The sequence below is a fragment of the Salminus brasiliensis genome, chromosome 13 (genome assembly GCF_030463535.1).
Source record: "Salminus brasiliensis chromosome 13, fSalBra1.hap2, whole genome shotgun sequence".
Classification (NCBI taxonomy): domain Eukaryota; kingdom Metazoa; phylum Chordata; class Actinopteri; order Characiformes; family Bryconidae; genus Salminus; species Salminus brasiliensis.
In genome coordinates this window covers 31434894-31460808 of record NC_132890.1, presented here as the reverse complement: position 1 = coordinate 31460808, position 25915 = coordinate 31434894, and the positions used below count along the sequence as shown (strand labels likewise).

Genomic DNA, 25915 nt, shown 5'->3' with positions numbered 1-25915 from the left:
TCCACACAGGCATTCACTGCTCTCAGGGCCTTGTCTGCTGCTGGAGAGTGTGTAAGTGTGTGTGTGTTGGCCGTATGGCTGTCAGTGCGGCGGTAATGGATCAGTAAGAGTGTGTTTTATGAGCTCAGAATGGCCGTTAAGGAGGAGGCTGGGGTTTTGATGGTGATGTGGCACCTGTTGCCTCAGGGTGAGAGGGGGCGTGCCAATTACTGCCTGCTGCTGAGAATAACACACACACACACACACACACACACACACATACATGAACATACTGAGGGCCAGCTGAGGATACTTCTCACAAATCGGATGGTTTTAGGTTGCAGTGTTGAGTAAAGATTCTGAATATTGCTTCACATTAATGTCTTGAACCATTGGAACAATGTGAGTGGATGCATGCCATGTTTATATTCATCCTGTATATTGATGTTACACATTAGGGGCACCAAATTCTAGTCCAGGAGATCTGCCTTCATGGAAAGTTCAGATGCAGCACACCTGGTTGTAATATTCAGAAATTTCCTGAACCAAGGATGTTCTGGTCAAGTTTTTTCCCACAATCTGAACCGAGTGCCCTAATGTCTGCCAATGTCAGCCAATACCGATCCGATTGTTTTGTGTTTGTAAAAATAATACAGCCTAACCTTAAGATATGCTCATAATTAACACTAGTCAACACCAGTAAAATCAAAATTTTTGTTAAAAAGTTTCTATAATCAGATTAAATTTGGTAACTTTTAATGGACTTTTAAACGTTATAGTGTTTAATATCTTACAATCCAGTCTGACTGACCTACCAGACCTAGCATGTGTGCATTAAACGGCAAAACGGCAGATAAAGGTTTTCATGGAGTACCCTCTGTTTTTTTCACATGACTGTAGTTTAGGTGTTAGATTAGGGCTGTAGCTGAAGATAATTTGCATATTTAAGTCTTAAGAGCATGTACTACAATGGTACTTTGAGTGATTCCACAGGGGACCTATTTCTGGTCTTTAAAGGAGATGTACAACGACGGTGAAGAACCTTGTGAACTTTTAAAGGAACATTTGTGGTTCTTCTAATGCACTGTTCAAAAATCGCTTTGCAGCACCTTTATTTTTAAGAGTGTAACATAAATAACCTGTTCAATTTAAATGAATAAAGAGAGGTTGGAAGATGGTCCAAGTCCAGGTATAGGCAAGGTCTTCTATCTTCATATGGAAATGAATGATGTTTTTGGAAGCTAGAACTGTAAAATATGAGCTAATAAATTCCAAGAACAGTGTCAGATACGGGCTCTTAAGATTGTAATGTTCTTGCCTATTAGACATGCTCTCTGTCCCTGAAGCTCAGCTGTAGGCCGTGATTAAACTCTCTCAGTGGTGGGTTCGATGAGTAAGCATTTCCACCTCTTTTTTCTAACTTGCTGTCATTTCACAGGCTGTCCTCTCCTCTTCCTCAGTGCTTCCATCCTTTTCCTGAAGGACACCCGGCTCAAACTTCCTCACCGTTTTGCTGATTTCCTCTAGAAAGCCGTTTTACCACCTGCTCCCCTCTCGCTCTCTTCCTTCCGGTCCCTTCATTCCATTTCCTCTCATCCTCTCACAAACACAAGCCTCCCCACTCTCCCTTTTGGCCTCTACTGTTCTGAGAAAGCTTTATATTAAATTTTAGAATATTGTTGTGAGGATTTGATTGCATTTAGCCACAGTGATGTTGAAGGATTAGTACTGCCACCATCACTGCAGAAAACACAGTTCCACTGCTCCTCAACCCAATACCCCTCCAGAGTGTCTCCTTCTATTGGCCAGTGTGTGTCTATGAGGTAAAACAGGCTGTGTACGTAACTGAATGTTTGTAAGGGGAAGGTGGGGGGTCTACAACTCCAACGCCAACTTGCTCATGTGGGGCTCACATAGGTGGAATGTGGGCTAGGTGGGTTCTAGGTGGGCATGGGCTCTGAATGGGTTTGTACATGTGTTGTTACTGGAGTAGAGTTGGGCTTCCCAAATCGGTCAGATCATTAAAACCTACCTTAATCTCACATGGCTCCCATCTAGGCACCATGTGCTGTATACAACCCAGATGGGACCCATGTTTAACCCCTCATTGTCCCATCATTGACTCTGGTGGGCATCCATATGTGGGGCCAACATGGAACCCATGGACAAAACTTTCTGGTTCCCAGTTGGGCTACCCATACAGGCCCATTCATGCACACGCACACACTCACAGCAACCCACATACACTCTTCCTCTCTCTCTCTGACTCTCATTGACTGTCTTTTTCTGTCTCTGTCTCATAGATGTTTCTTCATTTTTTCTCTCTAACACACACTCTCTCCCTCTCTCTCTTACTTCCCCCTCCCTTCCTTCCTCTCCCACTCTCTCTCTCTCTTACTCTCTCCCTTCTGTCCTCAGCTCTCTCTTTCTTTCTCTCTCTCTCCCTCTCTCTCCGTTCCCCCAATCTTGCTCCCTCAGTGTTTTTGGCAGTAGTAGAGACGCTGGCTGTGGGTCGGGCGGCTCCTGGACTTGTCTGAATGTGTGCTGCGCTGAATGAAGAAGGTAGTGAGTGAGTGAGTGAGTGAGTGAGTGAGTGAGTGAGTGAGTGAGTGAGTGGTCGACACTCAGAGAAAGCTGACTGAGCAGGACGCGGGAAGTGTGTGGATAGCTGGTTTTCTGCTGTCCCTTTGCTGCTTCTCTGCTGGTGTTCTGCAATGCTGTCGGTTCTGGCCCTTCTGCTGTTGCTCTGCCTCCACACACGGATATTGGTCAAACCTTGGCCACAGGTGAGCTCACAGATCTAGCTTAAGTCCAGCCTTGGACAAAAAGACGTGGTCAGTCAGGGGTATCCTTTTTGCACTTTTAGTAATATTACATCATTGTGGTCTGGGAAGATTGTGAGATGGTGCTGGTCTTGTGATATAGTCAGAATTTCATATTTTAATAGAGCTGCAGACCTGGATCTAGCCTAAGCCTAGCAATAAACTGTGTTATAAAGTCAGTGAGGGGTCTTGTTTGTAAATCCTGCCTGGAACTGGGTTTAAAATGTTTTGACAGCATAATTGTGGTGATCTGGGAAAGTTCTGGAAGGATGATGGTCTTTTGGTTGGTTCCCAGACCACAGATCAACTGCAGCTCAACAGTAAGATCTAGTCTAAGCCTAGCTTTGAGCTGAAATGCAGTGTCAGTGAAAAGTCTTGTTTGTATGATGAGATACTAGAACCTGGTTCCTGGTCCAAAGCATCTGGGAAACTTCTGGTGGTTTGGGATCCAGTTCCTGGAACAGTGCCGTTTGTTAAGGGGACCTGAGGAATGTCCACGTTTGGCTTTGGCCGTGGTGACCCTAGTCTCAAGGGTGTCCCTTTCTGCAGGCAGTGCTTTTCTATGACGATTGTACATGCTGTATGCTTGTATTATTGCACTTACATTTCCATTATGTATTTTTTTATATATATATTTTTTGAGCTGGGTGCACCCCTGAGATCCTCACCCAGTTCCACCTCCTTCCATGTGATGTCACTCAGCTTGCTGTTTCCTGTTAACAGATGGATCCTGAAATGGTTTGACCCCTTGGCGTCGTTAAGCTGTCACTGTTGGCCTTAGATGCCAACATGGAGCAGCCACCCATGAATGGCATCCCATGAATTTTTTTTAACTTTGCATCGTAAAAAAGAATAATGCTTTGACAGGAGCGCAGTCTATAAATAGATCAGACGTCTAAGAGAGTGAACAGGCTGATGTGGGATCAGATCCACCCCGTTTATTGAATCATCCTTGGGAATAAGTGGTGTTTCATAAAGCAGACTTTCTCAGGGAGCTGGAAAATGTAAGCCAAATGTGAGCCAAGAATTGCCCAATAGAAAAATTCCTTGCCTCTGGTCCTCTTGGGCAGGCCTTGCCTTTTGACTTTAATGGGCCAAGCTGTGTTTGCTGTCTTCAGCTTTTCACTGGAGTTACAAGGCTAAGGTAGCTAGCAAGTAGTTGGTGGCTTGTGGATAACCATTAGCATGGTGCAAACCACATGCCTAAATCATCACACACTTGCTAAATAAACCTCATAACTGCTTCTGTGTTTAGCCTTGTGCTATTCTGCTTGTATGCCATACAGAATCCATATCCAGGTCTATTGGTGCAAATGTACTTTATTTACCATTACTTTACGTTATCTGACAGGAATGCACCAATAGCTGTTCTTTCAAGTTTGATTTTTGTCTTAAATTGCCAATAATGCACAGTACTGAGTTCACTGTTAGCATATGAGCAACATTATGTAGCAATTTTACCTTAAAACAACAGCTTCAGGATCATTTTAATGGTACATTGACTTGTAATAGGGAGAATGCCATCTCTGTATTTGCCATTTGGGGCTGGAATGTGGCCACAAGGTCATATTTGTGTAAAATCCTGTTACTCTACCTTGTATTCTTCAGCTTGTCAGCAAATGCCTGTGTACAGCTGTCTATGAGGGGGAGCTCAAAGTGCAATTTGTATTTACACCAGTTAAAGTACATTGTACTCCACGGCTGCAGGGGGAGCCCAGTTGCAAATTCTTGCATAATTCTGATTAAAAAATCATATATGATATGTGTTTTATGCCTCCTTCAACAAACCATCCAGGCCGACACACTACGTATAGTCTGAAAGAGCAGGGTTAAATAGCTCATTAGGTAATAAGGGCTTTAGCAAAGGCTTTTGGAATGTACTGCTTAGTTTCTATATATGTACTACATATTTCATCCCAATTTTGCTGTTTTCAATTCCCACCCACTGGCTAGGGCACCACCTATCCCACAGTTCTCCCAGTGCTGTGTGGGTGAAGGCTAAAATGTGCTACCTTGGGTCACCTAAAGATTAACCACATCTTTTTGTACTGCTTCTACCACGTTGTCACTGGACAGCTCAACATGCATGGAGGAGAACACTTACATCAGAACTGATAACACATACTTGTGTAGTTTTGAGTGATGGGGAGAGTTTATGGGACTCCTGGCCACACTGGGGATTAGACTGGGGATTAAACCGCAATCAGTCAGAGTGCTAAGGGCTGAGAACCGTTCGTTCTAAAAACCTTTCTTTTTAAGTTTTCAGTGATATGGGCCCTTTAACTTATCTGGGTAAGTGAGAAATCCCCCCAGCTCCTTCATTCCAAGCAAGATGGTAACATTAGCAATGACCTTTGCGCTTAAACAAACTCACTGTGTGGTTTCTGTATGAGCTTTGGGCAACCCAACTCCAGTAATAGCCGTAGGATCAACAACACACTGGTTATTTTAGCTGGCTTTTACAGGCTGTGTATTTTTATGGTGTGATGGTAGCCTTGGCCTCACGCCTTAGAGTGTGCCCAGTGGAGCTTATGAGGTCTCGTTACTGTAGCCAAAATGCTCACTAGCGGGCTGGTTTTGCTGGAAATGCGAGGTTTTCTCGCTGCCGAAGTCAGGCGTCGGAAGCCCAATGAATCGCCATGGAAATGGAATCTGCTCCCAGGCCCTAAATCATCTCGCACCGCGGTGGACGGCCGCGTTACCTGGACCCAGAAACGCACGTCATGATCAGCTCTGTGGGAAATGTCATGTACGTGGAGGGAAGGGCAGATTTACCACTTTCCAGGAGTTCCTAACAGCTTATGTTTCTATTGGCGGCGATGTGCTCGGCCCACTGTTTTGGTTCTATTCCCAGTGTGTTCCATTTCTTAAGTTACAGAGGCAAAATGTGAGGGGAAAGTTTTCTCGCTGGCTAATGGTCAGAGACTGGACCCTGGGTGGAAGCAAATGAGCCCCTGCAGTCTTTTATGTCTTATAGTCAATATGGAGACACAGCAGTGGAAATAAGGGTGTCAAAAATGGTTATTTTGAAGCAGTGATTTGAAGAACCAGAGAACTTTTCAGTGGATAATGCTTTAAGGATCCAGTTTCTATAAAGGAGCAGTGTGAGCTTGAAGAACTTTTAGATTTCAGGTTCTTCGTAAAATTGTATGTCTATGCAAAGGGCCATTTAGGAACCTTTGGTTCAGTGTAGGAGTGCACTTTCTGGGCCTGATCTGTTCAAATTCTGATCCTCTGAATACAAAGATGCTGCACATATATTAGAATATATTGTAGAGTTTATTGTTATCATTATTATTAGGTGTAAGACTAAAGTGAGGTGTAGGTTGTGGATGTAGGTAAAGTTAGGTTGAGGTTTAAAGTTTAGGGAAAATTAAGGTAAATTTTATAGAGGCACTAAATGGACAAAGGTATTGGGACACCTGCTCATTCGTTGTGTCTTTTGTAATCAATGGTTTTATCCTGCTTTTGTTGAAGTAAATGTCTGTACTGTCCAGGTAGAGGACGGGTACTGTGAGGATTTGATTGCACAGTTCCACTGCTCCACAGCTCAATGCTGGGGGGATTTACACCCCTCTAGTTGACACCTGGCTTTAGGCATGGTGCCAATAGTTTCATGTTTATGTGCTCCAGAGAGTCCTTTTCTATTGGCAGTGCTTTTCTACAGGAATTAGACAAGTTGTCTGTGTCCACAAACATAGCTGAAATGTAAGATAAAAGTAAGTGAAGTACCTACAGAGCATCTGAAGCAAGCATGCTGTCCAAATACCAATATTGTTACCAATGGCTAGTTGAATTTCAAATCATCTGACCACAGATATCTGCAAGTCGATGTTCATTGGACGTCTAGATTTCAGACAGCATGAATGATTTTTAGTAGGGTGAATTGTCCTAATGTGGGACACTGCCTAATGCTGGAGACCTGAGCTTAATTTGGTGTAGCTCTTCTCAAACAGATAAAACTATGGGTTAACACAAGCTGTGATGGCTTGTTGTCCAATCACATGATGTCTCAAATGTCCAATCTGAGCTAAAAGGAGAGCAAAGAGCCTGACGCTCTGCTGAGCATCATTTCATGGGCTGGCCTGAAAGTGTATATACAGTGGGGAGAACAAGTATTTGATACACTGCTGATTTTTCAGGTTTTCCCACTTGCAAAGCATGTAGAAGACTGTAATTTTTATCATAGGTACTCTTCAACTGTGAGTGATGGAATCTAAAACAAAAATCCAGAAAAATACATTGTATGATTTTTAAATAATTAATTTCCATTTTATTGGGGGAAATAAGTATTTGATACACCAGAAAAAGAAACTTCATATTTGGTACAGAAACCTTTGTTTGCAATTACAGAGATGAGACGTTTCCTGTAGTTCTTGACAAGGTTTGCACACACTGCAGCAGGGATTTTGGCCCACTCCTCCATACAGATCTCCTCCAGAGCCTTCAGGTTTCGTGGCTGTCGCTGGGCCACACAGACTTTAAGCTCCCTCCAAAGATTTTCTATTGGATTCAGGTCTGGAGACTGGCTAGGCCACTCCAGGACCTTAAGGTGTTTCCTACGGAGCCACTCTTTAGTTGCCCTGGCTGTGTGTTTTGGGTCGTTATCATGCTGGAAGACCCAGCCACGACCCATCTTCAGTGCTCTTACTGAGGGAAGGAGGTTGTTGGCCAAAATCTCACGATACATGGCCCCATCCATCCTTCCCACAATACGGTGCAGTCGTCCTGTCCCCTTTGCAGAAAAGCATCCCCAAAGAATGATGTTTCCACCGACATGCTTCACGGTTGGGATGGTGTTCTTGGGGTTGTACTCATCATTCTTCTTCCTCCAAACATGACGAGTGGAGTTTAAACCAAAAAGTTCTATTTTTGTCTCATCAGACCACATGACCTTCTCCCATTCCTCCTCTGGATCATTCAGATGGTCATTTGCAAACTTCAGACGGGCTTTGACATGCGTTGGCTTGAGGGAGGGCACCTTGCGTGCACTGCAGGATTTTAATCCTTGACGGCGTAGAGTGTTACTGATTGTTTTCTTTGAGACTGTGGTCCCAGCTCTATTCAGGTCATTGACCAGGTCCTGCCGTGTAATTCTGGGCTCATTCCTCACCTTCCTCAAGATCATTGATGCTCCACGAGGTGAGATCTTGCATGGCGCCCCAGACCGAGGGAGATTATCCGTTATTTTGCATTTCTTCCATTTTCTAATAATTGCACCAACAGTTGTTGCCTTCTCACCAAGCTGCTTGCCTATTGTCCTGTAGCCCATCCCAGCCTTGTGCAGGTCTACAATTTTATCCCTGATGTCCTTACAAAGCTCTCTGGTCTTGGGCATTGTGGAGATGCTGGAGTCTGACTGATTGAGTGTGTGGACAGGTGTCTTTTATACAGGTAACGAGTTCATACAGGTGCAGTTAATACAGGTAATGAGTGGAGAACAGGAGGGCTTCTTAAAGAAGAAGTAACATGTCTGTGAGAGCCAAAATTCTTACTGGTTGATAGATGATCAAATACTTATTTCCCCCAATAAAATGGAAATTAATTATTTAAAAATCATACAATGTATTTTTCTGGATTTTTGTTTTAGATTCCATCACTCACAGTTGAAGAGTACCTATGATAAAAATTACAGTCTTCTACATGCTTTGCAAGTGGGAAAACCTGAAAAATCAGCAGTGTATCAAATACTTGTTCTCCCCACTGTATATGTATATATATATATGCTGGCCTGAAACTGGACATCTTTAGAAGTCTCTTGTTAGCCGTTGCTCAACTGCTAACACTGGTCCTTGACAGACTAAAGCAAGTTAGAGCAGGCCTGGTTCTGCGGTTAACATGAAATGAAACATAAACCTGCTGTATTCACGATGTTTCAGTCACAATACATAGCATTTAAAGTTAAATATGAGTCTGGAACTGGAAAGAGATCAGACGGTGAAGAATTAGCCATATTGTTCACTTAGCTGCTGTTTGCTAACTTTGCTAACTTTAAGGAAAAATGAGTAAACCAATCTCTCAAGCTCTTCAGAAGTATTTTGGCTCTCATAGCTCTTATCGTAATGAATACGAGTAGGCCCATACACTGCAAAGCTGCGGTAAACAAACTTTGAAAGGGAAATTAGCGGCATTGTAGTTCTAGCAGCAGATGTTGCTAAGTGCTAACCGTAGCAGAAACAGTGGCTATTCTCTTTCTCATTAAAAAAGCTGTGGTTGACTCCTAAAGGGAATACAGTATACCTCCCCATGTGGAGGCCACATGCCTGTGGCCTTTGCCTGCCACATGCTCTACACATGGATCAGTTTTGGTGTGTTGGGTGGGTGGGGGGGTGTCATGATGGGACTCTTTTAAGTATATAGGATATAAGAGCATGCAAAGTATGCAGCAACATACAGCTTTTATTTATCTTTTTTATTATTATTTTAGCAAGACTGGTATGCTTAACCTTTGCAACGTTGAAAGCTAATATTGTTTTTAAATGGACTGACTTTATTTTTGAAGTTTGCAACAAAAAAAAAAACAATACAAACTACTGAGACTTTTGGTTAATGTTGCATGCAGTGTTTATTCTGGTCCGTCTTAAGCTAAGAACTCAGGAAGCATTCCCTTTCTCACTTGCCAAGCATATTCCACAACCCTGCAAAAACAGGCTCAGTTTTCTTGAGCTTCCATCCTGGTGTTATGTTGGCCCTTATTCACCATTATGCTGGTTGTGGACAAGGTCAGTAGAATTGGAAACAGATCAGATGGAGTGGAGTGGAGGGACAGCCGTGCAAGAGCATGACTGAGGTTTCATGCTCCATTGTTGGCCAAACCGCACTGCCTTCATACCTCCGGATGGAGCTTCCGCTAGAGGCTGGAGGCTTGAGCTATGACTGCGGTGGTAAGGGATGCCCAACGGACCTAAAATGTAGTCTAAGTGCCAAGCCAAGAGTTGTAAAATAATGGGAAAATCCATGAGCCTTGTGTTTATGGTAGTGCTGGCTGTATAAAACCCATGTCATTTTAAAAGTACATACCCTCCGACAGGCCAAATAATAAGTTGTCAAGGGCCACGTTTAGTGCTCATTGCCATTCAGACCCAGTGCTGGGATCCCTCACGGCAAATCCACCACATATTTCTTTGTTTTTACTTCTTTGACACACCTGCCTTGACTCACGGAAAGAACTGAGGATTTACAGATGTTGAGTCAGGTGTGTGAGAGCAGGAGAAACACTGGATGTTGCTTCATAGTGGAAAAAAGCAGACCACCGCCCTAGTGGAAGCAAGGCATATTTCAGCTAAGACCAGCCTAAGCTCCATTCTACAAGAGTTGCTGAATCTGATTTAGGCTCTGACCAAGAGTAATCCCTACTCCCATTGGGCTACACAATTAATTTTTGGTCCATGTGGTAGTTGGCAGTGAATACATCAGGACAAGTGTACCCAGTGTTCCAGCATCAGGATATTGTGTACTTGAGGATACACTGGAAATCTACCACCCTGTAGAGTTCAGTGCCAACACACCTGCCTTTAATATTCAGCTTTCATTACCTGGATCAGGTGTTTGATTAGGATTGGAGGTGTACTCTGCAGGGTCGTAGATCCTGTTCTGCCCTGTATTGCAGTTATTAACTATATGGGGCTTGTCATTTTTTTCAGTGGCTTAGCAGCCTCTGTTCATGGAATCAACGTTCCTGACATCCAATTCAAATAATTAATTAATTTGTTATATTTTTTCTGGAAATAAAACTTGCCAATCCCATCGACATTACAACCAGTTGCCTCTAGGATAGAATGCACACTATATGAACAAACGTATTGGGACACACCTCTTAATCATTAAATTTGGTTTCATTCAGTCCCATTGCCACAGTTCTAAACTTCCTCTGACATTAACCCCAGCACACTATGTGCCACAAAATTTTAGACGAAAGTGCTTCATCATCAATAATAACATTGAGGAAAAAATATCCACCAACTGACAAAATTGGTGAATAAAAAAAGATTAATTAAAAAATAAATTCTAAACAAAAATTGATTTTTAAATCTGGTTATATATATATATATATATATATATATATATATATATATATATATGTAATATGTATAACCCAATCACAGTAGTAGTGACATGGGTTTTCAGACTTTTTAAAGTAGCATTATGCGAGAATTGGCATTTCTTGCTCCTGGGCTCCCCCTGCAGTTGGGAAGTGAATTACTGCTTTGAGACGCCGCTGCAGGACAATCACACACATATGCATTTTACAAGCTGAGAGATACAGAACCGTCACTGAAGTGAAAGAAGCATTATTGGATTTTACACAAATATGACTCAGGTTGCGCAGCATCACACAGTTCTCGCAAGTGCTGCCCAGTCTGCTTCACCAAGGTTACGTAGTGCAGTTACCAGCGTACCGAGCCCAGATCAGCTACAATGCTATTCTCCCAATGACAGGTCAATGGGCCATTAATATGATGAAGCTGTTATTTAAAGGTTAAAATGCTACATACTGCTGCTTTAACTGCCTATTACTTTTTTGTATAGACTGTTTATAAAAGACTTCAACTATGGCTAAATGAAGAACACATATTTAAGAAGCCTCAAAGATTTTGGGTGATGACTAATGAAGTAAGCAGAAGTTATGGTTTAGTTTATTAGTCCTGAGGCTAGGTTTCAGCCCATGAGGTATCAATATATCTTCTGGTGTGTTCTTATGGTTAACACTTGGTTAACTAATTTCCGTCTGAACTCTCAGACACCACCGTCTATATGTTTAAAGTTTTGTTGACATGCAGATGTAAGATCTCAGCTAATGTATGGTAAGCTGGAACCCCAGTTTCTCCTATTAGATGTGGGTGGTCCCCAGTTTCTATTAGAGATGAAACCAAAAAGCTGGCTGTTCTTTCATCATGGAAATCATTCTAATGAAACAAATCTGGCTTTGTGTTGGATCTCTATTACGCCATCTCCAGTTCGGGGAATATCATACGGTTATACCATTACCCTCTGTAAGCTATCGTGGTTTAAGGTCACCTCCATAATAAATTATTGGCTGGTCCTGCTTTTGCATTTTTTAGCTCGAGTCCAGGTAATGTAAATATTGCATTTCCAGATGAGCAAATGCTCCCGACACACTGATAGGGTTCTGGATGTCTCCAGTTTCACAGGAAACTGAGGAAATCATATAGCCTAAAGCTCACCAAGTACTTCTTACACTCACTGACTTTAGTATAATGACATCAGTTGATCAATTTTGGGGAACAGCGTTTTATTATTTCTCATTTATGCCATTTCTGTGATTAGATTAGTCACTGAATGATCTGGTCTGAAAGATTCATGAAGCACAATATGGGCTGGGTGTTTTGTGTATGTTCAATATGCTTATTTCATGATTTGAGAGATTTAGACCAATCGTAGAAAGCCTGTAAACAGCCAGTGGTTTAAAAATGTCTAATTAAATCTGCACATTAATTTAGACTTTGGAAGGCATTATCAGGAAGAAAACCTACAAAGTGGAGCACCCCAACTTTCAATAGAGTGGGAGCAAGCATAATCTGTTGCTGCCCCACCTTTTTTCAAATGAAAGATCAAGATCCAGAGTAAAACACCTTGGATTTTTCAGATCTTTTTTCTGTATCCATAAAACAAATGTCTGCCAGCAAAACGTCTCTGTTCTAAAAGTTCTAATTTTGGCTTATGTCATAAAAAGTACTGCTGTAAATGTTAACATATTTTATCAAAAAATTTTTGAATATTTTGATTTTTTTATTTTAATATATAATATTTTTTATTATAATCATATAATATTTTTAAAAACTTACTTTGTAAAATGGTGGCTTTTCTCCACACTGTAGTACTATGTCCTCAATATTATTACTTGTGTTCTAAATGTAAAGACTTATGTTAAAAGTATTACTTATTCTTTGTATATTTGAAAAACCTTTGTTAAAGTAATGATTTGGTTTCTGGATATGTTTTACTTATTTTGTGAACAAAAGTAAACTAAAGACAAAATAGAAATATTTATAAAATAAATCATTATATTTTGAACAGTAATTTCTTATTTCGTCTATACTTTGTCAAAGTATTGATGACTGGTTTTCTGGGTATTCTTACTTATTTTTTGTTCAATTAATGTTATGTTAATGTTAAAAATGTTGTGTCAAGAGCTTTCTATTGCTACTTTAACATTTTAATAATGTAATGGCATTGTAAAATTACTTATATTTGATATGCTTTTAACTTCTTTTGTTAAAATAATTACAAATTTTTTCAATATATTGACTTAGTCAAACTAATGACTGTGCTTATTTTTATATTCATAATATTAGAGTATTTTGGCTAATTTTATTTAAATAGTTGGAAAAAATGCTTCCCTATTAATATTTACACCAAAACAATGTATTGGACTCTCTGAAGGCTACAAACTACTGCACACAAGACACTGCCAGAGACAGCAACACCACTTACTCTCTTACTGTTACTGTTTTACATCATTCTCAGACCCCAAAATCCATAGTAAATGACATGATACACATGACACCATATGACAAACTCACCAAAAGATACTGAAATTTGTACACATTGTTCTCTGTACCAATACAGTGCCGCCAATTGACACTTTTCTGTGATGCTTCGTATGTACTATAGCTGTGCTCTGTACCTTTCTATCTGCTGCTATGGTGCGGTTCTGTGGGATATTAAAGACACAAGAACCTTCAGTCTTACCTTGGATTCACCCTTGGATTTCCTGCCAGTGAGCAGTGGATGAGCTTTAGCATTAGCCTCTGGCATTTTCCCCTGTGATTTTTCATGTTTTAAACCGTCGAGGGTTTTACTGGAACCTTTGTGCTGTAGGTTCATACACTCCTTTGATTTAGATTAAGGATAATGGTGCTGTCATTAATGGAGTGTAAACAGTGTATGCTGATTCAGCAGAGAGGCCATGCTAGAGATCCACATGATGATTTACGAGATTCATATACTGCACGGCGAGAAGCGTATGGACACATCTGGACTGCCTTTCTGACTTCTGCATATTATGGCCATGGCTGTATGTAATCAGCCTCAGTACTCTGAGTTTAATGCTCTCTGCGGAAAGTATTGGTGTGAAGTCTGGACAGTCTAGTGCTGTTTCACCCTCATCTGCCACCAAATAGCAGAACCTTGTGTCCAGCGAGGCTAGAGTGCTGTGGTGACCTCTAATCAGATGTGGATTATTTTGAAATGGGTAGAAATATGTTTAAATGTGTCAGCCTGTCAGCCTCATTTCCAAACAACACCTTTATATGACACCGCTAATTACAGTGAGCAGTAATTCTGATGGGATTCCCTGTGTTTAGAAAAGATAAGACAACCTGTTGACTTAGTGCTCACTTGTAATAGAAGTCAATGGGCAGTTGTGACATGGGAGAATACCTGAACATCTGAAAGATGTTCTTTTAAAAGCTGGAGCAACACAGTAAAAAGTAGTTCCGGTTACTTCTGCTTTATTTATGATCGGATTAAGCCTTTGAAAACCACATCATGACACTGATAAGGAATTACCACACATTCTCAACAGAATTCGTGAAATTGTGTTATAAAAATGCATATTTTGCATAGATGTGGGGGAGTTGGGGAGTCTGGTATAAGATAGGGTGGATATCATCCAACATCCTGACCTCACTAACGTTCTTGTCGATGAATGCCATCAGATCTTCACGTCAATGCTTCACAATCTAGTAGGTCTCCGCTAGACAGTCGAGACAGTTACTCCAACAAAAGCAGGATAAGCTGTTTTACAATACCCTTGATTTTGGAGGAAACAAAGATTGACCAGGTGTCCCAATACTTTTGTTCAGGTACTCATTTGAAAACAGCAACAAGAATTCAAGACCTGTAAAGTGCTGTTTGGGCCAACCCATCTCCCAGAATCATACAACAGAATTCGGTTCTTTTCCACCCAACTTCTCAATTTACAGGACTTAAATAATCTGCTGCTAACATCTTCAGGGGTCTTGTGGAGTCCATGCCTCGATTGGTCAGATATATTGTGGCAGGCCTACTTAATATTAGGCACGTGGTGCTAATGTTATGGCTGTTTTTGTACGTATGTTTGTTGAATTTCTGCCTGTAGTATTTGACTGCAGATAGAGATTAGGTTAACAAGTGCTGTAGCATCCCTTTAAGAAAGCCTATTCCACTGCTGGACAAGACCATGTAACATTACCGGTGACCCTGACCAGTCAGTGGAGCACTACTTTTGAGATGCCTTGACTAGCCGACACAAATGTCCCTTGTGTGACTTTGTAAGTAGAACCCTGTAAAAGCAAACATCCTGCGTTGGATGGTCAGCAGGTTGGCCAGCTGTGTACGATCCTTGGCCACCACTCTTGGCACAAACGAGGCTGCTGTTTCTGTGACTCTAATCAGGAAGTATCTCTGATCATTGACCTTTCCTTGCTCACACAACTGAATCCCTCCTGAAGAACCACAAAGTTTACCCCCTAGTCAGAACAAAGAGCTGCTATATTCAGAGGAAACAAACCCGGAGGCCTGCAGCAATCTAATTCAACCTAGCAGTAAAAGTTTGCACGGATTTGCTCTGCAACACATGTTAATGTGAAAAAAACTTGCCACATCTGACAGTCTCATTTTAATCTCGCAATTTGGCAGCTAATGAAAGTTTGAGGATGTGGTATTGAGAAGGGAGTCTATTACATGGCTCTGCTGAGAAGCAGTGGGCTTAATTACATCACTGCCAAAAAAATTTAATAATGTATTTTCAGGCACTAGTTAGATTTGGGTGTGATTGGGCCTGTACTTAGATTTACTGACACCCTGCAATGATTCAGAAGCTGCTCTGAACAATAATCTTTAGCCAGGTTTCTGTCCAGCTGCATTATATTCAAGTGAATAACTGAGTTGTTGAATAAAGATTCATCATCCATCTGCAAACAAATGAGCCTTTCAGTAAGGAAAAACCTTTAAAGCCAAAGATTTATTTATAATTAAGTTAATCTGGCCCCCAAATCTGGCCCCCAATATAAATAATGTTATAAAGTATGTTTTATCAGCCTCTTCCCAAAGTCTAGTGAATGTCTGCTGTATTTCACCAGTACTGCTCTCCTCTCAATGTGGAATGGGCGGTCCTAAAAGTGGATCAGGTTTACGTCAGCATACCCCTGACCAATCACCAGGCTAACATAGTTCCACCTTCACTTCAAGTCTGAGCAACCTTGAGAGCTAAAGCTAAACCTGGCCTCAGGGACGCAGTTGTCCCTCACATCCGGCGGCCATCACCTGTCTCCTCTCCATTTCAAGGTGGGATTTAGTGGCTGGGTGCCAGGATGAATGGTAGGTCCTGATGCAGCACCGTAGCCATAGTGATCCACTCCACCAGCACAACGCGTAGCCGGCTGCCGAAGCAGGGGAGCGGAGAGGTGAGGGGCGCCGAGCAGGAGGAATGACGGGGTACATTGGGCATCTCTTCCCCTAGTATTAGTATTTTACAAGAAAAATAGTAATAATATATCAAATGGTTTAATATGGAGAACAGAACTGAAGCTGTGGTTTGTGTGTTACATATGCCAGCTAGCATACTTGACATTCAAACTACATGCAAGCCAGATCACAATACCAATAAAGTACCAATACACAGCCATACTGGTTTCATACCTTTATATAATTTAGCTGGTAAATAGCAACAAATGTAATGAGCTGGCTTGAAAGAAGCAAACCAATCAAGGCAGAAGTTTTCCGTCTGAGTTTGGTCAGATTTTACAGTGCATCGTGAGACACTTTTAACACTAACGGTGAGGAATTCCTCAGTCTAACTGTTTCCAGTATAACCAGTCTAACCCTTTCCAGCTGAACATGGATTTCAGTGCTGTTTAGCTCCTCTTTTTGGTTAATCAGGGGATCCTCTGGTGCCAAATAGTGGAAGCCACTCACAGAGAGCAGGTTAGTGTGAGAAATGGAGTGCTGGAAGGTCAGAACTGGGGTAGATGTGGTGAAAGGAAAAACTATTAGATCCTTTTTGAAGGCTTTGTGCCGTGGGGGCTTGTTGTCACAGCGAGACTCATCGGTTTAGTTGTATTTATTAAGGAAGTAGAGAGTCTCCTGGTTCACATTCGTCCTCTCTCATGATAGGATAATTAGTTAAAGTGACTTTTTGTCATCTGTGGAATAAAAAAATCACTGCTTCCTTCTAACCAGGTGTCAGAATTACTGATGAACATCTCCAGGAACCGGATTTGGGCAGGCCACATCCAGCAGTGCTTTTTGTGTGTGTGTGTGTGTGTTTCTGGTGTGTTTTTGTTGGCCTCAGTGTGTTGTGCTGTTATGCCTGTGCTGAATGAGTTTCTTTCATTCCATAAGTAAACACTGTAAAACCTGACAGCTCTGGTTCTGCTGGGCTTCTCTGATTGCCATTCCAGCACTCCTCATGCACTCTCATTTCCTACAAGATGAAATTGTGTGTGTCTGTCTGCACGCTTGTCAACATGCACAGCGGTGTGTGAAGTAGCCTAAACCCATACTGGAATATGAATATTCTGTGAAATCTAAAACATTGTCTTAGAAAACATCTCACGGTGTAAATTCTTAGAATACAGTGGCATGCAAAAGTTTGGGCAACCCTGGTCAAAAACTTAAAAAAAACTGTTACTTTGAATAGCTAAGTGAGTAGAAGATGAACTGATCACCAAAAGTCATAAAGTTCACATATGAAACATTCAACATTTATGGAAAGGTTTGAGCATCCCAAGAGACTTGAGCTTGTGGAGAATGTTTAGCAAGGTCTTAGCTCTCATAGCTAAGGTCTCATAGCTTGTTAAGGCTGTGTCCAGCTGTGTTCACTGTAGTCCAGGTTATGCAAATTTTAAAGCTCTATAGATACTCTTTCAAAGCTGTATCAAGCCCCCAAACCTTATCCCAACAATTTACAGCCATGTGTTTCTCTAAGCCGCTGCCTATCACTCAGTTAGTGTTCTTCTCCAAATGCATGGAAGAAAACTAATGGCACAGTCTAATGGTGCTCCCAGCGCTGAGAGGATGAACATCACTGTAGGTCAGCACACTTGGAAAAGAACACTGTCAGCTGACAGATGCCTGAGCTAGCCAGCATCATACTGAGTAAAGTGAGGGCAGGAGGCAGGGAATTGTAGGGACCAGTGTAATATCTTTTTTTAATGGAACCCAAAATTCCTGGCAGCACCCCTGAGTGTGTATGTAGGGGGTCCTTCCTGGAATAATTTAATAAAAAGGAAATAACACATTGTAGGACTGTATTGCTTATCTGCTGATGAATGTTGTTTGAGATGTCAGGCAAAGCTATAAATCCAGCTTGCCCAGATGATTTAGGAGCTACCTAACCAATCCATAGAGATGCATTTATATGATCCTCATCTGTTAAACGTTGGGCCTGAGGTATGCTTTCCCTGAGGTGATGTGTGCTTTAAGACAGTGCTTGTAGAATGTAACCGCAGGGGTGTGATGAGTACGCAGTGAGTAAAGGCTGTGTTTATTCTAATACATTACAGCCACCAGGGAGACCATAGCTACGGAGCAGGGACTGCGGTGGTATGAGTGTTTTGTGAAGCGTTACAGTTTTGAGCCCTCGCTTGGGAATTGTATGGAAATGGTTTATGACAGGGAAATGTCTGGGAATGCCATGGATTCTCTGGAAAAGTAAATGTTACAGCAAGCTGAGGCAGTCTTACAGTACTCACTGAGATATGACTCCAAAAATGGCTCCAGGCCAGACGGTGGCGCTGTGTTCAGCAGCTTTGCTAAATTTAAGCTATATTTAATTTCCTTTTCTTTTCATCTTTAACTCACCTCTTTCATCTTTTCTTGTCTTCTTATCACTTCTGTAATCTTACCTACTCTCATCTTCCTTTCATCTCTTTTCATCTCTTCTTTTGTCTTCACTTCACTCAGAATTTCTCCTCTCATCTCATCTCATCTTCTCTCATCCTCCTGTTTCACATCTTTTTTGTCTTTTCTTTTTCATCTTCTCTCTTTTATCTTTCTTTTTCATCTTCACTTCTTTTCTTCTCCCTTTCTCTCACTTATCTTCACTTTTCTTCTCTTTAGTTCTCTCTTCTTCACTTCTCTCATCTTTCTCCACTTCTCTCTTTACTCCATCTCTGTCCTCCCCTGTCCTGTTCTCTCCCATATTCCTGCACCTGTTCACTTGCTTTTACTGCTGGAAGGATTGAATTTATGACCTGTTGATGTGAGAAGGCTATACTTACTGCAAGCCTGGGCCAATTTTTCACCCACTTTCCATTGACCAGTGTCCAACAGGAAGGATGAGCACCATAAAGAAGGGATGTGTAGATTCGAGTGGCCAGACTTCACAGTGGATGTGTGAATTAAAATATTTGAAGAACCGAAACTGAGAGCAGAATTTTGAATCAGTACCAACAGTAGTAACAACTAGATCTTGAGAACGTCAAGTAAAAGGGCAGGGTCAGATGTTTTATGAGTATCCCTCTTCCCTTGTGTGTGTCACAGAGTCCTGGCTGTGATGAGTTCCTGGGCTCTGGGAAGGTGATGGATAAGTGCGGTGTGTGCGGAGGGGATAACACCGCCTGCAAGCTGGTCTCCGGCATGTTCCAGCACAGCCTGTCCAAAGTGGGCTACCACAAGATCGTGGAGATTCCAGAGGGAGCCATCAAGATCAATGTCACTGAGATGATCAAGAGCCAAAACTACCTCGGTAAGTGGCAACAATATGAAGCGATATCTCCAGTAGCTTTCGTTAAACAGTGCTTTAATGACTGAAATGACTGACACTTTGACAAGGGGCAAATTATGATGGCTGGACGACTGAATCAAAACATGTGAACATCTGACCCCCCCCAATAACTTACAAAACATAAAGGATCTGCTGCTAACATATTGGTGCCAGATACCAGGTCTTCTGGATTGGTCTTGACTGGCCTTGATTGGTCAGGTCTGTTATGGCGACACAAGTAGGGCTACTCAGTATTAGACAGGTGGTATTAATGTTATGGCTGATCATTGTATATTTTCAGCGCCAGGGTACAGCTTTCCAGCGGCCTTTGTGGTTTTGTTGGTTACCTATGATGCATTTAAGACCAAGTGGGAACTGAGAAAATTTCCGAACTTGGTGGTCCATCTTTCCAACTCATAATTTTCTCCTGGAAAGTCTGAATTTCTTAAGAACGTTGCTATTCCATGACGATAAGTGATGATAGTACACTCAAAATAATACTGGGTTAAAAATAAAGCCTCTGTCTTGGTCATTTTCGAGCTCAAGCTCAGTCAAACTGTTTAAAATCAAAATTGATTGGTTTCACACACTTCCTGCAGTAAGTAGTAAATGGCTATAATGGCTCTGTTCTGCTGCCTAAAGAAATGCTCTTTAAGCAACTCTGTGCTCTTCAGCTTCCTTACTTGCTGTCAATAAATTGTTGAAAACTAACCCATTGGCTGGGTTGTTGCTGTGACACAGTCACTAACCCAGCAGCTGAGCTCCACAAAAGACACCCCAAAACCACTGAGCATTGTAAAAATAGTCCAGTAAAATGACCCAACAGGTTCTACCCTGCATTTGGGTAGTAAAAACAGCCTAACACTTTTAATAGTGTAAGTTTAAAGCTTTTTAAACAAATGCTTACGTTTTTATCCGTGTACCATTTGTGTCCGACATCTGTTTATCGCCTAAAAAGCTGTTGAAGCATTTTCTTTATTAAAGCTTCGTCGTGTTCGAGGTTAAAGTTCTCAAAACGACACTTTTACCATATTAGAAGAAAAACTGATGGATTCCTCAAGACAGTTTATTAGACATCCCACACATGTATTTGTTCTCCTGCCCAAACAGTCAAGGACATGCTAGCTAGCATTTTAGCTTATGATTATTTAGAATGAATATCAGAATTAAGCTTTTTAATGTTAAACTAACCACTAATTTCAGCATTAATGCTTTTTAAGAAACACACAGCAGCAAAATAAGCTCCTGCTCTGGCTTGCTGTGAGTGTCTTTCCTTTTCCAGCCTGAAACAGCTGAAATTACACGGATGCTTTTAGGTGGAGGTGGGAGATTCCGAGTTGGAAAATTCCAAGCTCTCAGTGTCATGAGCGCAGCACTAGCTGGTTAATTTATAATGTGCTATAATCTTGCTAAAAGGTGCATTTCTGTGCTTATTAGTTTTGTTTTTTTTCAGTGGCATTTAAGCGCAGATACTGACCAATACATAGAACCACAATCACAGCCTCTTTTAGAGCCCACATGGTGTGTCAGACAGGCCTTAACATAAACTCAGAGCTGACTTCTCAGAGCAGACTTCTCAGAGCAGACTTCTCAGAGCGTGGTTTACATTAAAATTATTTCAGACATAAAAGTCGAATTTCCACATTTGGATTAAGTAGCGACTTTTAAAATGTCACACAGCTATTTCAGGGCTCTAGATTTTTTTCTGTGCAATTAGCTCTTCCTGAACTTCTATAATTGGTCGGATTTGTAAAATGAAAATGATCCTTAAGCACATGAAAGAATTTCCTTCTATTCCTGGATAGCAATTCTCAAATGTACCAGTCATCAGAGACATTGTCTTCCTCCTGTCATCCTCATAAATCCCACCCATTAGAAATGATTCAGATGTCAGTGGGGGGAAAAATCTGGTTCTAGGATTAGGAGAGAGAGAGAGAGAGAGAGAGAGAGTCGAAAAGAAGGAGAAAAGGAGAGGGAAAGAGAGAGAGAGAAGGAGTTGCTGCTATTTCAGGAGTGACTGGAGGAATGTCAGTGTTTTATTGTTGGAGACATTGCTTTAATGAGAGCCATGCTAAAGCCCAGCATGGGTCCGGCTCCCTCTCTGGCCTCCGGGGGCCACGTACATAAACATGCTTTCATTAGCGTCCCCTTCCCCTCAGCTACATCGTTCGCTTTAACCCCTTAAAGAGAGAGTTCAGGCTATGAGGCGAATGTAGCTTACAAGTAAAGGAAGGTTATAGCCACTGGTTTAGCATCATGCAAACTGCATGGTAATGTTATCACACACAAAGTCTAGCTATGAAAGTAGACCATAAATCGACAAAAGTGGTCAAGTATTATGGAGAACAGTGTGTAATATGCCTTTATTTTCATATATATGCTTGTACGGTACCCTCTGAGCAGAGAGGGCTAAAGGCTAATACTGCATTTATATTGCATTTACGCAATATGTCCACTAGAGGGTAGTTCAGAGACAGCAACACATTTGGTGACGGTGAAGGAGGTTGTGATAATGTACTTACTGCACTGCACCAACAATTTCCAGTGGTACTGCTGCTTTCCGTCCCTATCCGTTTTCAAAGCATGCAGAACGTCGGTATCTGGTTTCACATTGCACGCTCAAATATGGACAAAAGGGCATTTTTCCACTCCGTCCGTATCCATAAGCTTTCCCAGAATGTGCGCAAATGCGGACAGAACGTTCTGTCCATATCTGCATATAACGTTGAGCATAAATTAACCTTGAGGGCCTTGTTGAAGGGCCCAACAGCTTAGTAAACCTGGGTATCGAACCAACAACCTTGTGATCAACAACCCAGCAACCCCCCAACCTATTAGCTGCCAAGTGAAAGAAGCAAATTTCAGACACCAAGCTTGACTTGGCAGTGGTGGCTCAGCGGTTAGAGCACCGGGCTATTGATAACAGGGTTGTGGGTTTGATTCCCGGGCCCGGCAAGCTGCCACTGTTGGGCCTCTGAGCAAGGCCCTGTACCCTCTCTGCTCCCTGGGCACTGGAGTTGGCTGCCCACCGCTGTGTGTGTGTGTGTGTGTGTGTGTGTGTGTGTGTGTGTGTGTGTGTACTCACTGCCCCTAGTTCACCAGTGTGTGTGTGTGTGTGTTCACTACCACAGATGGGTTAAATGCGAAGGACACATTTCGCTGTACAGTGACAAATACATGCACCTTTACCTTGGCTACATCTGGAGTAGGGGAACTTTGGGCAAGTTTGAATTTTAACTGAACTATTGCTTCATAGCGGAAAGTTGGGGTGGTGAAAACACAGATGTGGTTGTGGACATGTCTTGGTCTGGCGGGGTGGTTTTGCAGAGAGTGAGACGGCTGTGGGTGTACTGTGGACAAATGAATGAAGTGACAATAGGCCCATTCAGAGACTGTGGGGGCTGTGTTTGTCATTGTTATTTGATGTAATCAGATGTTTGTAATGGGAGAGAAGGGGTGGGAGTAGAAAGGCAACATTCACAGGATCATCAGTAGGGCTGTTCAGTGATGATGCATTTCAGTGGTTGGAAAGTCCTGGCAGAATTCCCCTGCACTACCGCTTTCACTGAAATACATGTCTTGCCCATCATTAGTGGTCAATCCTGACCACAGAGCCACTCTTGGCTGCATATTTGTGGATGGTGGACCCACTCTCGACCTGGCAGTGACATTGACTTATGTACAGTATAGGTCATAAAGCTCATAAGGTGGTCAGTGAAGCTCAGGGTTGGGGTGCATTTGTAATGTAAGCAAATCAGATACTGAAAGTTACACTGTGTCTGTGTCTTGCAGCTCTGCGGAGCCGTTCTGGGCGCTCCATCATAAATGGAAACTGGGCCATTGACAGGCCAGGAAAGTATGAGGGAGGCGGGACCATGTTCACGTACCGACGGCCCAATGAAATCAGCAGCACGGCTGGAGAGTCCTTTCTGGCAGAGGGGCCGACCAATGAAGTCCTGGACGTCTTTGTGAGTTACAGATGTTAGAGATGAGTTTCCTGGCAATCTTGTGATTCACCAATGGCTTTAGCTCCTGAACTTTTTTGCTCAGAATTGAACCACTATTGCAATGCTTTGCATGCAGTCACTGAATAAAAGGTATTACGCTACATACAGTAAGTCTGGGAATGTAAAGGATTGAAGAGCTTTATTTGTTATTGATAAATCTCTTTTCTGTTTCGATGCTTAGATGATCTACCAGCAGCCCAATCCCGGAGTGCATTATGAATACATCCTCCCATCAGACAACTCAGTCAGCACGGCTGGCAACACAGACGAGGGTGAGTCAGAGGAGTCTTTTTAACAATAAAAACTTGTAATAAGCACTTCATGTGGTAGGTCTAATAACCTAATCATCAAATAAATCGTAATAAATAAATATTACTATATTTAGTATTATATTAATATTCAAATCAAATTGATTTGTATAGCGCTTCTCTTCTTCTGCAACTGCAACTTATCCAGAATGCAGCGGCACGGGTCGCCTTCAGCGTTCCTAAATTCAGTCATGTCCCTCCACTGCTGCGTTCTCTCTTCACTGGCTTCCTGTAGCTGCTTCCTGCATCAGATTCAGAACCCTGACGCTGGCCTACAAAGCCAAGAACGGACCAGCCCCTCCGTACTTGATGGCAGTGGTCAAAAGCCGGTCCGCACCAAAATCCCTTCCAGCTTCAAGTACGGCTCGGCTCGACCCGCCATCCTTCAAAATCCACGGAAGACAAGCGCCCAGCCTTTTTTCTGTCCTGCACCAAAGTGGTGGAACGAGCTTCCCCTGGGTGTCCGAACGGCAGAGTCGCTCGCTGTCTTCAAACCTAGACTGAAGACCCTCCTCTTCAGAGAGTACAATAGAAACAAATAGAGGCAAATAGCAGAGTGGTCTCCTTACTGACTTGTGTTTAATAGTGTCTAAACTTAGAGGTATCTTTGAATTTTCAAACTAGAGGTTTTTATAAGAGGTTATTCTTGAGTAAACAGTGAAGCACTTTTGTAAGTCGCTCTGGATAAGAGCGTCTGCTAAATGTCTTAAATGTGAATGTAAATGTTTTGCAATTGTCATTGTCACAAAGCAGCTATACAGGAATCTAGTAATAGGACGCGATCAACAAAACTTAAAAGATAAAGACCCCCGGTCAGCAAGCCAAAGGCGTCAGTGTCAAATAAAAAATGACTGTAAATAGACAATTACAGTATATTATAATATAGTAAAGTCTTGTTGTTCCCATGAAACATAGGTAAATTCAGTACAGTAGTTTCACTGCTCTCGATACCCTCTTTTCTGTAGGTAACACAGTGACCAGCGGGCCAGGACATGACCAGAATGGTCGGCCGTCCCAGGAAGGATATGAACAAGGAGGTGGACATAGGTACCCTCCCCGTACACCTGACAACCAGGTACCCGCAGCCCAGCCGCCACGCCGACAGAGAGAATACAACTGGAAACTCACTGGCACAACCGACTGCAGTGCCTCCTGTGGCAAAGGTGACCTTGAATTGTTTAACCTGCCCATTACATCAGACTGCCAAAACACCCACATCTGAGAACGAAGCACAATACGTCTGACCAGTCAGAGCAGACGATAATTAACAAGACTATTGTAGAATATCCAGTGTAGTATATTGACCCTTAATGAACTGCTTCTTAATGAATGGTCTGATGATCTGCTCTGCAGGTAGCAGGTATACCGTGTTTGGCTGTGTCCACCGCATCACTCATGACCTCGTGTCGGACAGCCTGTGCGACAGTAGTACCAAACCCAGCCCTCAGGAGGAGCCCTGCAATGTCCAACCATGCCCTGCATTGTGAGAACTCTCTCTAAGAAACATTGTCAGTCAAACAGTACTTACAATAGAAAATGATACTACTAATAATAATAGTAGTATTAATAATAATATTATTTTAATATTAATACTAATCATTTTAATGTACTACTAATATTAATAATGTACATATACATATTTTTTTCATTATAATAGTATTTAATAAAGTAGATGTGGATCTCATACACAACAAAATAGTTAGAATACACATTGGTTTTATTGTGTAAAATACTCAAATCTAATTGACTTTTGCCCAAATATGAGATTTCATGATTAAATTAATTGTAAAATGATTGAAATTGAATCACTCTGAGGTCTGAGATTTACAGTGAATAGACCTGAGTACCTGTCTTGTGTTTCTCTTTGGCAGTTGGGATATTGGCGAGTGGTCAGAGTGCAGTAAGACGTGTGGCCTCGGCATGCAGCACCGGCAGATCCTCTGCCGCCAGGCGTATGCCAACCGCACCCTTAATGTCCACTCCAGTCGCTGCCGCCACCTCGATCGCCCTGAGAGCAGCGGCACCTGCCAAATGAAGATCTGCAGCGAGTGGCAGATCCGCTCCGACTGGAGTCCTGTGAGTGACCAG

At 42.1% G+C, this 25915-nt stretch overlaps 1 protein-coding gene across 1 annotated transcript in view; it reads left to right on the top strand.

The window, feature by feature from the left end:
* The first annotated feature begins 2497 nt into the window (after positions 1-2497).
* Positions 2498-25915, top strand: part of adamtsl7 (ADAMTS-like 7) — a 28977-nt gene continuing 5559 nt past the window's right edge. Inside the window, exons 1-7 of the mRNA XM_072695362.1 lie at positions 2498-2765; positions 19290-19494; positions 23305-23480; positions 23701-23791; positions 24793-24990; positions 25181-25310; positions 25699-25903. Of these exons, the coding sequence (XP_072551463.1) occupies positions 2694-2765; positions 19290-19494; positions 23305-23480; positions 23701-23791; positions 24793-24990; positions 25181-25310; positions 25699-25903 (1077 nt within the window). The 5' untranslated portion in view covers positions 2498-2693. The remainder of the gene's footprint in view (positions 2766-19289; positions 19495-23304; positions 23481-23700; positions 23792-24792; positions 24991-25180; positions 25311-25698; positions 25904-25915) is intronic.